This window comes from Pimephales promelas, chromosome 3 (genome assembly GCF_988280905.1).
Source record: "Pimephales promelas chromosome 3, fPimPro1.hap1.1, whole genome shotgun sequence".
NCBI lineage: Eukaryota > Metazoa > Chordata > Actinopteri > Cypriniformes > Leuciscidae > Pimephales > Pimephales promelas.
In genome coordinates, this window is record NC_142771.1 from 34,336,710 (window position 1) to 34,354,307 (window position 17,598).

At 40.9% G+C, this 17,598-nt stretch overlaps 1 protein-coding gene and 1 long non-coding RNA gene across 4 annotated transcripts in view; one reads left to right on the forward strand and one right to left on the reverse strand.

Moving 5' to 3' along the window:
* Window positions 1–17,598, forward strand: part of LOC120489298 (uncharacterized) — a 186,496-nt gene that overhangs the window by 94,469 nt on the left and 74,429 nt on the right. The window lies entirely within an intron of this gene.
* olfm2a (olfactomedin 2a) overlaps window positions 1–17,598 on the reverse strand; it is a 101,570-nt gene that overhangs the window by 24,397 nt on the left and 59,575 nt on the right. Inside the window, exon 1 of one of the 2 annotated variants that reach the window (XM_039685995.2) lies at window positions 17,066–17,451. The exons of the other annotated variant lie outside the window; for it this stretch is intronic. Coding sequence (XP_039541929.2) covers window positions 17,066–17,209 — 144 coding nt within the window. The 5' untranslated portion in view covers window positions 17,210–17,451. Of the gene's footprint in view, window positions 1–17,065; window positions 17,452–17,598 lie in introns of those variants that run through there. 2 annotated transcript variants of the gene reach the window in all.

A 17,598-nucleotide genomic window follows, 5' to 3' on the forward strand; every position in this document is an offset into this window, starting at 1 on the left:
CATTCAGAAAGGTTTTGTAAGAGCCGTGTGTGGTGAGGTTCTGCTTGCCTCTCTTCATCGCCGCTTTCTGGGTCTGATTCTGACTCATACTGATACTGTCGTATCGACACCATTTACATTTGACAGGAACACAGATGCAACTTTTGCCCATAAAGGTAATGGGCGTGAAGTTTCCAGACAACGTGCACTACAGTTTAGCCAATCACAGCACACCGGCCCAAACTAACCAATCTGAGCCCATTGCCTGTTTCTGAGGGAGTGGTTTCATAGACTCAGGAAGTCAACCAGTCGTTCGAGGACAGAGGAGAATACAATAAAGTATAAATAAATTTATGAAAAATAAGACTTTTAAAAAAAGAAAAAACACGAATACATGTTATATTGCACCCCATAAACACAATCATACAAAGAAAAAAAAGCAGTAAACCACCTCTTTAACTCTTTCCCCGCATAACACAGAATTGTCCGTTATTTACAAGAAACCGCTTACCCGTAAAACACAGAATTTCCCGGGAATCAGGATACTCCATCTATGTTTTGGTCATCGTTCTGAATCCGATCTAGATGTCAATGATCAAAAATCATACTCTTATAAGAGATGCAGATGCCAGTCATATCTGAAGCCTAACAAAAGCCATTTTATTTTACATTGAGCGGGTCACCTCAAGGGAGCGGCCATTTTGAATCGCATGACTCTCTGGGTGCAGCTCAATCAGCTCCCTAGCTTCCAAGGTAGTGAATAAGTATATTGTGTACATGAATTCAGCCACTGGTAAGGACCCTGACTCACTAAACATTGGGACACTAGCTATGTTTCTATCCAAACCTGTGAATTTAACTTGTGCGCTAAATGGGAATATCACATAAACATTTGCCAATAAAGCATCGTTTACATCCAGTGAGCCGAAGAGAACAAAATCGTCACTTCCTGATAAATTGGCGCTAAATATCAATAAGAAAAATGGATGTTGTTGCAGTAGTAGAAACCACTGAATATTATATTTTTTGTATATAATAAATAACAATAAACACGATCAAGTTATCTTATCGGAGGCGGATGCCTACTGTTTGGGCATACAATCATGTAAGACAGTACTGGGAGGTAATTATACCAAACCACTTTGACGACAGTCATTGTTTAGCCGTTTCAGAACGACCAAAAACAGCATTTCAGATGCTTTGCAACAAGATTGGTCCGCTGGTTGGTCCAGTTTTTTAAAACTCCTCGAAGAATTTATACAGTAAATGTGTTTCCTTAATAGTTGATGCGCATGCTGGCTTTTCGGTTAAAACGTTTATCCGAATGAATTGAGTGCATACGTTTTTTTTTTATGCGAATTTTTAGAATGTATGCACATCTCAGCATTTCAACTTTGTTTTATTTATATAGCACATTTCAAAACTGCAGACACAGCTTAGCAAAGTGCTGAATAACACAAAAAAACGAACAAACCACATATTAATGACAGAAACTCCCAGTGAATTGAAAGCCAAGGAAAAAAAAAAAAGGTTTTAAGAGGTGATTTAGGAACAGTTAAGGACTGTGCCGATCTGATATATACGCCGGAAGGCTGTTCCACAGCCTATAGGGCTGGCAATGGCAAAGGTACTATCTCCTCTATGCTTTAATCACGATCTGGGGACAGAGAGAAGTCTCTTATCACCGGACCTCAGATTTCGTGTGGGATTGTTTAGATAGAGCAGCTCAGCATTTCCATACAGCGTTTTTTTTTATGCAATATCCCAAAATAGGCGCATAAAAATAGGTGGATGAAAACATAGCTACTGATGACTATTTCTGGTGATACGACAACGTCCTCTTTGTACAACACATCCACTACTAGTATTTATGAACAACAGCAACAGTATTTTTTGCAATGCTATTTTAAGTTCATTGTACTTTATTGTAACATAACCCTTCAACAAATCAGCTGTAAATGAATTCTAAATGTATATTCACTACCTGTCTATCAGTGCATGTTTATGCTGAAATATATAACTAAATATCCATTTTCTTTTTTTCTCTACGTGTCATGATATGTATTGAGTTGATTTGTGTGATTTATGTTCCATACTTTAGAATTTCCATTAAGGAGACTGTGAGCCTTAGCACTCAATTCCGATTCATTGTTCAGATAGATCATGTCCTGGACTGTCATACAAGACAGAATGTCAAAGTCGCAGGAATTCCGATATGCATTTCAGACTGAGGTCGCATTGCAAATATGGAAGTGGCACAAATCAGAATTAAAAAGATCAGATTCCATGTGGTTCACACTGTCATGAGAAAACAAAAAAAACAAAAATCGAATTTGGGCCACATTTACCTGCTGTCTGAACGTACCCATATTAGTGAGCATCGATGCTCCCTGGTGTTCACAAAGCATTGTGGGACATTTTAGGGAATGAACGTTTCAGTGCACTGGAAGGATTTTGCGATTGAGACAGCAGTACAAAAGGCCAACTCCCTCATCAGTGCCCTAAATACTGCCAACACTAATACTTACACCCCTATTATTGGATGCTTTCCAATTAATCATGGCTGACAGCATCTTTTTGCTCATGAAATGGAGTCTGAAATTTCATAAATACAATTGTTGTGCACATGAATGGCCGAGCAAAGTCGTATTTACAAGTGGAGAAACTCAGAATTTTAAATAATGCACGAGTCACTGAGTTGCGAGGTTCAAAGGGACGTATCGGTTTCAATTGCAGGGAAACTGATCTAAAATATTTATAATTCGTATATTATTTATGTATCAATATAATATTTTGATACCTTGTATAAGTAAGTGAAAGAAGTGTTTAAATCAGGTAGTTGGGTTTATTGTTCACAATATATTTCTGAACTTTAGTTTAGGCTACTTCCATGTTTTCCCCCCCGACTTGAATGTGTGATGTGGTAATTATGAATCCCTGACTCAGCAGGCAGCATTAGAGCATTGGCATCAGTAATGGAAACATTTTCTTTCACTTAATAAATCAATATAAATCAACATAAACATAAGCACAACATAAAAAAATCATCATCACGAATCTTATGAGTTTTGGTTACTTTCTCACCTGATCTCAATAGGGATGACATCATTGCTGAATAGTGTATTTGGCACTACAGAGGAAAAATTGGCAAGTTGAGAGCCTTAATTAATTTATGTCCCACAGGTCCAGGTTTGCTTAGCAAAACACACATACACACCCTACCCCTTTTACCTACCTATCACAGAAATTGTATGCATTTTTACATTAAAAAAACTTTGTTTTTGGAGATTTTGTCAAGTTTTGGTCACTTCTGGGTACAAATTTGTCCCCAAAATATAGTTAAGTAGGTACACACACACACACACACACACACACTTTTGGGGTTTTCATTTTTTATTGGGACATTCAATAGAAGTAATGGTTTTTATACTGTAGAAACTGTATATTCTATCCACTTACACTAACACTACCTGTCACAGAAAACTATCTGCAATTTTAGATTTCCCCATAACGTAGGGAATACAAGGACCACACAGACACAGAACCACAAACACACACACACACACACAGACACACAAAAAATTTAAATTATGTATTTGAATTAAAAAGATAAGCATATTTCCTGGCATAATCCAAATTTGACTAAAAGGTGTACAACAGCGGCCAATGTCTCAGTCCATTATGCACATTTAAGGGTAAAAGTGGCACCTACTCCTCCATATGTACAGTAGAGGCTACCAATTACTGCTAATACAGAGCAAAATCTTGTCTGTTTTTTTGACCTTGTTCTTATATAGTCTGCAAATCTGCAGGCCTCTTACACACAACTTGTACACATGGCCTAAACTGAACCAAAAATGAGGGATATTGTACTATAGTTTATATTTTTTACCTCATAACAGTTTTGAAGCAGGTGTCCATGTAAGCATCAGAAGAGCAACCAATTTCTATTATTGTAATGGCTTTGGTGTGTTCATTAATTACAACTGTCGGGTGTATTTGGAAAGTGATTTATGGCAGTTTCCAATGTAGTGCAGTGTTCTTGTGGAGAACCAGTCTAACACAGACACACACACACACACACCCTTTGTCCTCCAATACTCAAAAATGTCAAGGCGTAGAAAAGAGCACAGTGATCGCTTCACCAAGAGATCCTGAGCAACAGACCAAAGAAAGATAGAACCTGATGTGAGGGCAATAGATAACAAGATACCGCAGCTATTGTTTGTGTGAGCGGAAGGGAAAGAAACAGACAAAAAAATGAGAGAAAAAGAGTGACAGTGAGAGAAAGCAGAGAGCTGCTGAGGGGGGAGATGCAGAGGTCTAATTTCAGATTCAGAGTGGCAGTTTCTTACTCAGCCGAACCGCTGCCAAAGCCTGACACCAGCTCCATTACAAGCCCAGCCCTCACCGTGAGCCCCACAAGCTTTCCCGCACCGCTCGACCTTTACAAGCCTCGATCCCGCAGTCTGATCTTAAGCCCGGGCTTGGTTGGAAACCATCCCACACACTCACAGCTACCCAGGTATCGACGTCCTATTGAGAAAACGGAAGGTGATGAACAGGCACTGAGAGCAGGAAGTTAGGGTCAACTCCCCTCTCTGGGATTCTGTCGCCACTTCTGCTTGTGCTCACCAGCTAGCCTTTACTTTGAGGCTGCCGTTAACACACTACGAAAAGTATTAACGAATTATAGTGGCACGCTTGGTGCCTGTGGGATTGAACTTAGGGCGGTTTTCATTAGCCTGATCTCCGAGTTCGGCACTGTAAAGTCGGGACATAAATGAGATTGTAAATCTGTACGGCCTATTTCTTGAAAGCGACAGGAAGTCCATTACAGCTTTCATAAGAACTCTGTGGTATGACCAGATAGGCTACTTTTTAGTGCTTTGTGATCCTGGGTTTCCACAGTAACAAGTAGAGAGAGAGAGAAAATTGACTTATTTTTCCTCCTTAGATGTCCTTTGGTGTTTATTCGTTCTCCCGACCTTTATTTTTTCCCATTCTTGCTCTCTCTTTTTCATCAACATAAGGCTTTGCACTCAGCTTTGTGATTATATCACCCTGAAGCTCAACATTGACCCAAAGTCTCTGCTTCTCCTGGTCTCTGCTTCGTTCCAGTTTGCAGACATTTGTTCGTCCTTTCTTTGTTGATGACGAACACAAACTTTCTTCTAAGAGCAACAGAGTCGCGCGATGGCACGAGCGTCATCACTACAGTATGTGCAACAGTGTGCATCAAGAGCATGTGTAGAAATAGGTTAGTGTTGGCAGATCTGATGATCAATAAGCCTGACCTGATGGCAGATCTGATGATCAATATACGTTCGAACTTCGAAGGCTATATTCAAGACACACAAACGCAAGAAACAAAAAGGCATCCAAAATAGAGGCAAAAGCATAACGTTACCGCTCACAGTCACCGCGTTTCCTACTAATCGAGGCTGGGACTAACAATATCAGGGAGCAACACTGTTCATGCAAAGCTGGGTAGGTCTCTATTCACTTTTATAATCGTTATTACAAAGCAAACGGACTACACTAGTATAACGTTGTATTGATTAGCAGCGTGTGCTAGCGTATCAACAACCGGTATGAGAACCGAAATCATAACCTAAAATTATAAAACGGTCTATCTAGTACAGGGTTCCTCAATTAATTTTTACCAAGGGCCAAATTCTGCTGACAATACAGAGCCAAGGGCCACCAACCACAATGTTATGACCTCAATGTTTGCTCTGCTATTTTTGTTGTTGTTGTTTTCTTAAAAATAGTCACAAATCACCACATAGCCCAATTATTCTGATTTTATTTATTTTTATTTATTATTTTCTTTTTTTAACGAGTCTGTTTTATTCAAGAAATTTTGAGCAGATGTATTCAGATACAGAAAACTTAAGAACTTTGCATGGTGGATATTAAAAACAAATTAACAACAAGTCTGGATCTCCATGTCTGCATGGGAGTCGACTGATCCTGGATCATCCTGCTCATCACAACACTGGATCTCTTCTCATCAATTTCCCTAATAGCAGATTAAATTATTAGACCTATCAGCCTTAATATTTTATAGTTCTTGGATCAAACTATTAACTGTCATGTACTCACCATTCAATGAGAGAAGTGACAACGAGAGGCTGAAGCAATGCCTCTGATGTTAGGGCTGTATTCTGTTGTAGCAATTCTGAGACACTGATCAAGATGCACACTGGACAGTCTGTTTCTATCCTGGTTCTTGATTATGTTCATTATAGAAAACGAAGACTCACAGATGTAAGTGGATGGAAATATTGAAAGAAGGAACATTGCAATAATCCTGCTGTTCTTGAACTTAGCTTGAGAAACCACTTTTGTCCAAAAGTCGCTCACACTAGCCTCCTTGTGTTGCTCTCTGATCAAATCAGACTTTGACATTTCCAAAATCTCCAGCTGCAAAGATGCTTCATCTAAAGAGGAAACCAGGCGTTTGGCCTCAGCAGTCCATTGTCCATCTGCTGGGACTGAAAATGGCTGTCTTAGGAAGAGAAGGAGTTCACTTGACAGGTTAAAGCTCTGAAATCGCTCTTTGAAATTATCTGCCAGTCTCATCACAAAGTCGCGCATTAACGGGTCATCTGGCACCTGGTGTCGCTCGCAATGCTGTTGTAAATACGGAAAGTGCAGCTTTCTCCCTTGAAGATCCCGCTCAAAAAGCGTCAGCTTTAAACGAAAAGCTTCAACCGCTTCGTACATGTCAGCAATAGTGTGGTTCTTGCCTTGCAATTGCAAATTAAGCTGATTCAGGTGAGACATGATATCGCACAAAAAATGCACGAATGCCATCTCTGTGTTGTCTTTCAAAAAACTCAGAAATGTCTCTGCCTTTTGGCTTTGAAGGCTGCTTAAAAATGTACAAAGTTCATTTTGAAGTTCACACACTCTTTCCAGCACACGACCCTTGCTCAGCCATCGGACATCATTGTGCAGCAAAAGATCATGCCGTTCTGCAGACATTTCCTCCAGCAAGGCTCGGAAAAGGCGATGTTGCAGACCAGAACTCGCGCGAATAAAGTTTACCAGCCTCATCACAGTATCCATTGTCTCTTTCATTTTTCCAGACAATTTGGCGCATAACACCGATTTATGAATAATGCAGTGAAATGTTATGAGATTTGGATTGACAGCAGCTAACCTGCTTATCAGGCCTCTGTGATGTCCAACCATTGACGGAGCCCCGTCAGTGACAACTGACACAACTTTGCTTAAATCTAATCCATTCGTTTCAAAGAATTGCATCAGTTCGTTAAAAATTATTTCTCCGGTTGCGCGTCCTTGTATTGGCAACAAACAAAGCAGCTCTTCGCGGAAAACCTTTCCATCAAAAAATCTGACGAACACTGACAGCTGTTCAATGTCGGTTCGGTCGCAAGACGAGTCTATTGCAAGTGACATGACTTCAGCTTTCTTTATGTCGGATAAAAGATTGGACAGACACTCACCCGCCAGTGTTTCTACTCTTCTTGTTGCCGTGCAATCAGATAACGGCACCTTCTGTAATAGTTCCACAACCATTTTCTTCGTTTTCTCATTGTGGTTTAAAACTTCTTCCACCATGTCAATCGCACAGGTTTTAATTAATTCGCCATCCGAGAACGGCTTTTTGGCCTTTGCCAGATTCCAAGCCACACGTAAGGATGCTGCGGTGGCATTCTCCTGAATGGATGTAGTTTTATGAATAACAGCAACTGACTGCTTGTAAGCTGCTGCCAATTGTGATACCTTCTGTTTGCGACTCTCAGAATGTTCAGGAAAATTGCTGTTAAAATTGCTGTGCAATGAGTTAAAATGGCGTTTGATATTGTCAGACTTACAGACAGCCACGGTCTGCGTGCATAGCAAACACGTTGGCTTTGCGTTGTGGTGGTCAGGCAAAATAAAACAAAATTGTTCAGTCCATTCAGATTTGGATCGTCTGTTTTCTGTGTCCACTTTTCTTTTCTTCACACTTGCCATATTTCTGTTGCGCGCGAATGCCTAGATACTGCGTTTGAATTTTTGCTTACACTGATGTTACCATGACAACCTGGAAATGAGCGCGGGCCAAACATTTTCCTTTCGCGGGCCGGATGTGGCCCGCGGGCCGCCTATTGAGGAACCCTGATCTAGTATAACTTCACGGTAAGGTTAGAAGCAAAAAAAGATGTGTTTGTTGATCTTTGAGGGGTTTAGCTGGCTGAGGACGTCCATACAGTTTTAACGTTAATCCAAAGACGACACTTCGTGAGCTTAGAATTATAAGGTTCTATCTCCACTTTTGGTCGAAATTGAGTTTTTGACATAATCTGATCCATTAGGTGTTTATTAATGCCTGTGTGGTGTTATTTTTGTCAAAAAAAGATTAATAGATAAAGCTATAATAGAAAATTTTACTACATTACAGTTTTGGCAGGTGGGATGTAAAAACTTTGATGCTCAATATCTCAGAACTACCCTAAACGGAGATAGAACCTTATAATTCTAAGCTCACGACTTGTCAGGATTTGACTTCGGTTTTGGGAAGGGAAAAAACGGACACCCCCCCTCCAACCTCTCTGGGAAACGCGTATCTGTGTTACAAACAATTAACCCTATTTTTGATAAAACTACGACGGTAATAGCCTGCCGAGACCAAAAATATGAGACGCCTGTGTTGAAAGTCAATGGAGCGCTGTGAAAAAGTGTCGGACCTCTGTGGGGAGCTTGTTCTTGGCTGCGCTGTAATTGGTCAATCTACATTCTAGGGCATGGCTAAGCCAAAGGTGAATTATCTGTACTTTCAACGCATTCTCATCCCAAAGCGCCATATATACAACGCTTTTGCAAAAGCGTAAATATCCAACGCACATGGCACCCTTTAACGTCTAATGAGACGCTTCGGTTATGGTTAAGTTTAGGTATGGTGTAGGGTAAGGGTTAGACCACTAGGGGGCGCCTTCTGCCCAAATATATCTGCGTCTCATTTTACGTTAAAGGGTGCCATGTGCGTTGGATATTTACGCTTTTGCAAAAGCGTCCTATATGGCGCTTTGGGATGAGAACGGGCTTGTACTTTTTATGGCACTATGACACACCCCTTACGGCATTGGTCCTGGCTTTTGTTCACATAGCGCACGTTATGGGACTGATTCCGGCAATGTTACTAGGTCCCCGACCCGGCGTCGATGCCGGTATCAATCCCGGGTCATGTTTGCGTTCACACAGAAGGCGTTCTGCCAATTTCCCGGGGACTACAGTTACTAGTCATTATTTTTCAGCCGACTTTTTACCTTTACTTCGTACATTTTCACGCAATTATCTGTACTAGGGATGTCAACGATTAATCGACGATCGATTAGTTGTCGATAATACATTTAATCGCTAAAACTTATCGATCATCGATTAAGCATGTGCGAGCGTGTGCGTATTCATGCGCGTGTGCTGCTCAACCGCGAAACATGTAAGCGAGCGCGCCGGAGTTATGTTTGGGACTGTTTTACACCATCATGTTGGCGTGTGCATTCGCAGCCTTTTGTTTTGTGCAAATATAAGTTGTAATATTTTGTGTACGCCTATCTATATCTGCTTTATCTCATTGGATGTATTTGGTTAAGAATTGACGCTAATTAGGCATAATGATCTTTAGCGCGTGCTGCTCAAACGTCGATGCACGACTAATAATGACTATTTGGACTGTACTATTACATAACATTATAAAGAAAACAACTTTGTAATAAAACATTGTGAATTATTTGGGTTGAGTTGCCGTGTCGCGTTGTTCCAGGAAGAGCGCGTCCACAACTTGAGTCATTCTGAATGGCACGTAATTAGTTCAAGTTCACTTGTGCATTCACGTCATTTTGTGCAGATATAAACTTTATTATGTTTATTTTGTATATATCTGATTAATATCAAATAGGATGCATTTCTTTGAGTTAAATAACGTGCTAGCAAAGTGCTCAATGGTTATGCATAGAGCGCGCGCTGCTCAAGCAGAATGCACGACTAATAATAACGATGATTAATTTGGGACTGTCATATCACATAACATGAGAACACTATTTTATTAATTCGTTGTGAAATCATTGGGTTTAGTTGCCATTTTGAGTGCGTTGTTGTTCCAGGAAGAGCACGTCCTCAACAGTCACACATTCTGACAAGTGCGAGGCGGTTGGTGACACGTTATATTCGTCATTTTATTTGATTATGAAATAATTAACTTAATTATCAATCACATCAAAAAATTTTACAATCCCGATTAAAAAAACATTCTCATTAATTTGTTGAGGAACATAACGTTTTGAGCAACATTTGCAGACCCTGTTCTGCTGTTGGCCGTATGCCACTGCAGAGACGCATATTGCTGTATTAAGGCTAACGATTAATCGATTAATTGACCGTTAATTTGAACGACGATCGATCATGGGAATTTGTGAAAATTGACATCCCTAATCTGTACTTTTTATTGCACGAGTGTCATCACTATGACACACCCCTTACGGCATTGGTCCTGGCTTTTGTTCACACAGCGCGCGTTACGGGACTGATTCCGGCAATGTTACTAGGTCCCCAACCCGGCGTCGATGCCGGTATCAATCCCGGGTCGTGTAAGGCGTTCTGGCAATTTCCCGGGATCAACGTGCTGTGTGAAAGGGACTACAGTTACCAATGTTCCCTCACTATAAGCTCTAAGACACAAAACTAGAACAGTATAAAACTGGTGAATGAGATATTATTCTGTTTGTCCTCTGAGAGCATTTAGATGCTCAGTTTCCAACAGGCATTCTCAAAGAGTGCCCTGCTTTTGACTCGGAACATAAAGGATTCAGCTAGCAATTTTGAGCACGGTATTGATAACCTGACAGAGAAGTTTGGAGTTCTTCCTCGCCTACTTCTTCAGATCTGCAAAGGTGCAGTCAAGGGACTGACGGGATCTTGCTTCACCAGTTTCTTAATATTAATATTCATGCGACGGTTTCTCGCAGTCTTTCAGCTTGCCGTCAAGAGTGTTGAACAGCACGTTTCTGGGGTGGAACTATGAGGTTTATATTACATGGAGAGAGCTAACAATCCCATTCATCTGAATGGTCGTTGCTGAGATGCCATCTTAGCTTATGGGATCACAGATCTTTTTAAACCAATCAACTGAACTGTAATAACCACATAAATAATCACTGTGGGGCTCCAGCAAAATTATGTCATGACTGCACTGATTGGCTAATGCAACACAAATAGCCCCAAAACATTCACTAGCAGCGATCCTGAGCTGTGACTCAAAAGCAGCAGCCTGGAAAAATATAAACTAGGGAAAAAACAGTTTAAGCTCCATTTTAAGCTTTGAAGAGTGTTTAAAATCCCAACTGTCGACTGGCGAAACATTGACTATATGAATTTATGCTTGTAAAAATATCATTTTAAAATAATGTAGTAAAAATGCATGGTTCATTTTAAATGGCCGTGGATGGAGAAACATGCTTTTCACAGTCAGATGGCGTAGTCACAGGACCCTTCGTAACAGCCTAGACAGAGTAAACAGCACTGAAGACTAAGGTGAGTCTGATTGAATGTCTTTTCTAAGGCTGTAAATCTCAACATTGTCATCTGTGGGTGTGTGCAGCCAATGTGGCTCAACCTCACTTAGAGATCCCTGGTGGGCAGCAGCAGCTGAGCAGAGCTGTGCTTTCGTAACAGACAGCCGCTCCAAAAAAAAAAAAAGTCAGTAGAGTTTAGTAGAACGTTGTATCTGTTGCTCATTTATGCACGTCAGTCTACAAGTCGTTCTTTTATTATTTTGGTCCCATGAAAACAAGAAACGGCGGCTGATATCAGTCACATGGGCATGTGGCTTTGTTAAGCGTTTGTGTTCATTACACGTTTGTTGCAGATTGTCCTACGGCTTCTCACTCGCATCTTGTTTATTTTTCATAATCGAAGAGACAGTGTTAGACTCACCCTTGAACCAGCAGTATTCACCACACATTCGCCCACACACGCAACAAATTTGTTACCCGTAATTCATTGCGGTACTGAGACATTCCTGTACAGTATAATTGCTCTTATGCAGCTTTCAGAAATAATTTTTCTCCTTAACTTTCAAATTTTAAACTTTTATTTATTTAAATACAGCAGCACATTTAAAAAGGTAAAGTATATATATATATATTTTTGAATATTACCGTCTCAGATTTTCTTTCATTAACCTGAATACAATTATTAGACAGCCAGACTTTGACCTCATTCAGACAGACCAACATATACTTCAAAACATGGATAATTTCCAGCTAAATATAACTGTGTGCCATGATCTGCATACATATGACAAGACATGTCATAGCGACAACAGATGGATCTCAACGGGCACGTACAATAAAACAGTATAGGACCCAGAATAGATCCTTGAGGAATACCATACCATACCATACAGTGTTTGCAAAATTAACAGAGAATGTTCTGTCCTAGATATGAACAAATCCATTTTAGAGCTCTCCCACAAATGCCTACCTCATACTCCAGACGTTCTCAGAGAATCGAATGATCAACAGTGTTAAAAGCGGCACTGGAATCAACCGCTATCAGTGAATCAATCACAACTGTGGTCTCTGTACTGAGACCAGCTCTAAATCCAGGTTGGAATTCATCCAGAATATCATTTCCTTGAATTTTTGGAATGTGAAAGCACTTTCTCTTAGGTAAACTGTAAGTAAATCATTAGTAGAACTCTGTTGTGCTTGCAATTTTTGATTGTCTTATCATATACGGAGTGAGTTTGGGGTGAGTCTACCTGTTTGAGTAATGGGATAAAACCAGGGTTGGGTAGAAGTGGCAGTTTGGATGTTTGTACAGAAATTACACACTCCACCTTCAAGTGTAGTGTTGATCTACACGGGACGAGTTCACATGAATAAGCAGTTGAGCTGACGAGGGCAAAAGAGCAAGTGAAGCGGAGTGTGATTGTTGCTCAGAGCTGATGGAGTACGGCAGACTTAACATGTAACTGTGGCATAATGGTGGACTGGACAGCTATGCAGGTCCAGATGATCATGGCAGAAGGGAAGACGGGTTGCTTTGAAGGGAACCAAGGATATCCCTGCGGCCTGCTACGAGTCCATCAGTCACTCTGCTTCACAGACCACACCTCCATTCTGCAGCTCATTTCGCATGATCATCACCTCATCTCAAGAACAGAGGGATGCATCTCTCTTCCTGACGGAGAGCAAGCTGCTTTTGAGATTAGATTTTGAGTCTTTGCAAAGCCAGATCGCTTGGATGGGTTCACACTTATCACAGAGAATAAATTAGTCCCCGGCATGAGAGTAACATCTGTCTAATGCCTCAAATCTAAAAACGAAGGCCTTTGCTTTGGGGAAGATTGTTTCTACGTATGCTAATTTCCCCTTGGTTTTTCCTTGAGGTGAAGTGAGGCAATGTTTTAAATTGATTGCTTGAAATGAGATACGTGGGAGCTTCAATGGGTGCCACTTTAGCTAAATAAATAAATGTTCGGAATCATTTTGGCTCATTTTCCAATAGTTTTCAGTGTTACTACAGCGTTATCAAATTTCTGGACCTGAGCCTGAGCTTCAGATTTTAAGGATTGAATAGAGAACGCCGTTTAAATACCACTTCAGTTCTTTGATTCAAATTGGATTCAAATTCCAAGAAATTCATACCCAGCAAACATTGACTTTTAAATTGAGTTGGAAAGTTTTAAAAAAGAGTCAAACAAAAAAATAAGTTTGAAGGTAGAACGATAAGATTAATTTACCAGAGAAAACTTAATTTGCCAGAATTGCAGTTCAGTAAATTCCTCTTCCTTTCATTCTAATTCAATTAAAGGGCCTTTTACATAACAATGTTTTCAACTAAATATGGAAAAATTCTCTATGGGTTTTGGTCTTTTAAAGGAGTAGTTCACTTTTTGAAAAAAACTTTTGCTAATAATTTACTCATCCCCATGTCATCCAAGATGTCCATGTCATTCGTTCTTCAGTCGAAAAGAAATTAAGGTTTTTGATGAAAACATTCCAGGATTTTTCTCTATATAATGGACTTCAATGGGAACCAAACGGTTCAAGGTCCAAAAGACACTTTCAGTGCAAACTGCAAACTGTCCAAAGGGCTTTAAACGATTCCAGACGATGAATAAGGGTTGTATCAAGCGAAACGTTTAAGTTTAAGTTTTATAAGCTCAAATTCTCGCCTTGCTCTGCACATTCGTGACTCTCCTGTTTGAACTCGTTCATCAAAATGAACGAATCTTTTTCCGAGTCAATTTGTTTGTTTCGTTCGCTGAATGACGTGCGTCACAGAGCAAGGCGAGCATTTGAGCTTATAAAACTTAAACTTTGTTATTTATTTATTAAATGAGCGATCATTTCGCTTGATAAGACCCTTATTCATCGTCTGGAATCGTTTAAAGCCCTTTGAACAGTTTGCAGTTTGTTCTGAAAGTGTCCTTTGGACCTTGAACCGTTTGGTTACCATTGAAGTCCATTATATGGAGAAAAATCCTGGAATGTTTTCATCAAAAATCTAAATTTCTTTTCGACTAAAGAAAGAATGATTTTTATTTCCTTTAATTTCACAAGACAAAAGCGTTTTTTTTTTTTAAAATTTAGGGTTTCAAAGTTTTCGAAAACCATTCCACTATAGTCTTTGTGTAAACAACAAAAACGTTACACACCATGTGCATGCATATTATTTGTTCAGTCTATTGGTTTGTAGTGGACATTGCCAACTCTGGCTTGGCATTCGTTTTCGCAGATCCATGTGAATGGGGATCGTTTTGCCAATGTTGTTGTTTGGATGCGAAAAACTCAAATTAATTTTGTTTGTTTTTAAGCACAATGTCATATCAATGTATCCTTAAATTTATAGCCAGTTCTTCAATTCAAAACTTTACCTAATCCTAATAGGCTCCAATTTACCCATATACCCAGCTTGACTAAATGTATGACCTGGCATAGCAAGACCATTGGGCAGACATGAGCACATGACTTGGATGAGTTATCAGACTTGATATAAAGCAGAGTTGGTGTTGACTGTAGAGCTATTTACATGGCGAATCTGTAGGGAAAGCAGCTTTAAGCTTGTGATGAGTAGTAACAGTCTTTCAAAGCGAGTGTGAATGTGTTAGACAAAGCTGTGACAGACCATATCTGCAGACTCCAGATATCAAAATCAGCGTAGCCATTCTGACCGACCCAAATGACCCCTACAGCATCTCCTCTCTCATCCAGATGGACTGTCATCCCTGGCCATAAGCTGTGCCAAGCAGAGCTTTTATTGAGAGGCAGATGCTCAGATACTACTCAGATACCCCAGGCAGTCTCTCAATTCTAATGATCCAGAAAACGTGCAGGGATCACATCTCACTCTCAATCCACCTACTCGCACCTGGTCCCATTTTTCAATACCCAACATTTTGGAAAACACATAAGCATACACAACTCACAGATGCAAGATAATTACTCACACACCGACAGAATTGGGAAGGTTTAAATTTCAGCCAGCAAGGAGCTTAGCTCTAGTGTCTTAGATTTTAATCTCTTCCTGTGTTTTAACTTTAAATGTGGCAGCCTTGGTGCTGCCAAAGGCCCGTCCTCTCTCACACAAGGCACTTAATTCAGTTATGGACAGAGACAAAGTGCACAGGTCTCACAAAGAAGTACAGTGGATTTGATTAAAAAAAAACAGGGAGCGAGGGGGTGGGAAAAAGAGAATTGTGCCTCTTCAGAAGAAAAGAGTTGGCTCAGAAGTCTAGCCTCATGTCTCAGATCCATCAGCTGCAGCAGACGAGCCGCTGCCTCAAAGAAACAATCCTTTCCTAATTTGACCTGTAGATCATTCATGAGGCACTTAAAGGATTAGTTCACTTTTGAAAAAACTTTTGCTGATAATTTACTCACCCCCATGTCATCCAAGATGTCCATGTCTTTCTTTCCTCAGTCGAAAAGAAATTTAGGTTTTTGATGAAAACATTCCAGGATTTTTCTCCATATAATGGACTTCAATGGGAACCGGATGGTTCAAGGTCCAAAAGATGTTAATAACAGTTTCAGTGCAGCTTCAAATGTCTTTAAACGATATCAGACGATGAATAAGGGTCTTATCATGCGAAACGATCGGTTATTTCAAAGCTTATTCCAAAAATGTAACTTTTCTAAGGACAAATGCTAGCCTTGTAATATATTGTGAGGCGCGTTTGCAACGTCACGTAGTACGTAATTACGTTCAAAAGGTCACGGGCGACGTAGCTGGAAGTACAGAATCAAAATCGTCCGACATCGTTGTTTTCCCTTTTAATTCCTTTTTTGTAAACGGCGTTTGAGTTAGTTTGCACGTTCAACCTATGCGTTCAACTTGTAAACACTGACTCTGTACTTACGGCTACGTCGCCCGTGACCTTTTGAACGTAATTACGTACTACGTGACGTTGCAAACGCGCCTCACAGAATGGAGAAAGGCTAGCATTTGTCCTTAGAAAGGTTACATTTTTGGAATAAGCTTTGAAATAACCGATCGTTTCGCATGATAAGACCCTTATTCATCGTCTGGTGTCGTTTAAAGACATTTGAAGCTGCACTGAAACTGTTATTAACATCTTTTGGACCTTGAACCATCCGGTTCCCATTGAAGTCCATTATATGGAGAAAAATCCTGGAATGTTTTCATCAAAAACCTAAATTTCTTTTCGACTGAGGAAAGAAAGACATGGACATCTTGGATGACATGGGGGTGAGTAAATTATCAGCAAAAGTTTTTTCAAAAGTGAACTAATCCTTTAACTCTTCTCTCCCTGCCAAGTGAGGATATCCTCATGAATCTCACTGGGTGTAACTTCCTCGTCTATCATCTCCCACTGAGAATCACTCATCCACAGCAGCCATCAATTCCTCTGTAACCAAACCCCAAATCCAGACACGCATTCAATTTACCTGCCTCTCACCCTGAAAATCCCTCTAAAAGCCTGTCTGGAGGATCGTAACCACAGAGGAGTGGAACTGCTCTTTAACACGAAGGTCCTGACTTATTCGGATGAGCAAGCAGACACATACACAGGACAAGATTAGAAAAGCGGAGGGTTACGCACACTGACGATCCTTTCCGACGTGCCCGCGCGGGAGATGGTGGTTCCGTTAAGCCCCACAAGCGAGGGCAGGGTCTGGGACATCCAATTAGTGACCATGGCCATGGTGCTGAGCACCGCGCCGATCTTCAGGAGCGGAACGCTCATGTCGTCCCCCCGGCCGGCCGCCTGGCCCTAGTGCCCCCCCACGCTCCCTGGAGCCGGAGTCCAGATGCAGCGCGAGAACCGACACAAACCTGATGCGTCCTCCTCCCTCTTCCTCCAGCCAAGGGACGTGCACACGAGTCTCAAAACCAGCTCACACGCACCAGCCGCTCGGATCCGACAGCATCCCAGCGATGCACGACACGCGTTATTCTTCAGCTGGAGAGCGACTGCCAGTGCCTGATACGCACTCCTCCACTCCCTCTCTCTCTCTCTCTCTCCTCACACTCATTCAAGATGCCGCGCTGCGCATTGGCTGCATCTTTCCCTCCCCTCCCCTGCCTCTCTCCAGCCTTGTTCCACATCCATCCCTCTGTCTTCCTCCTCTGTGC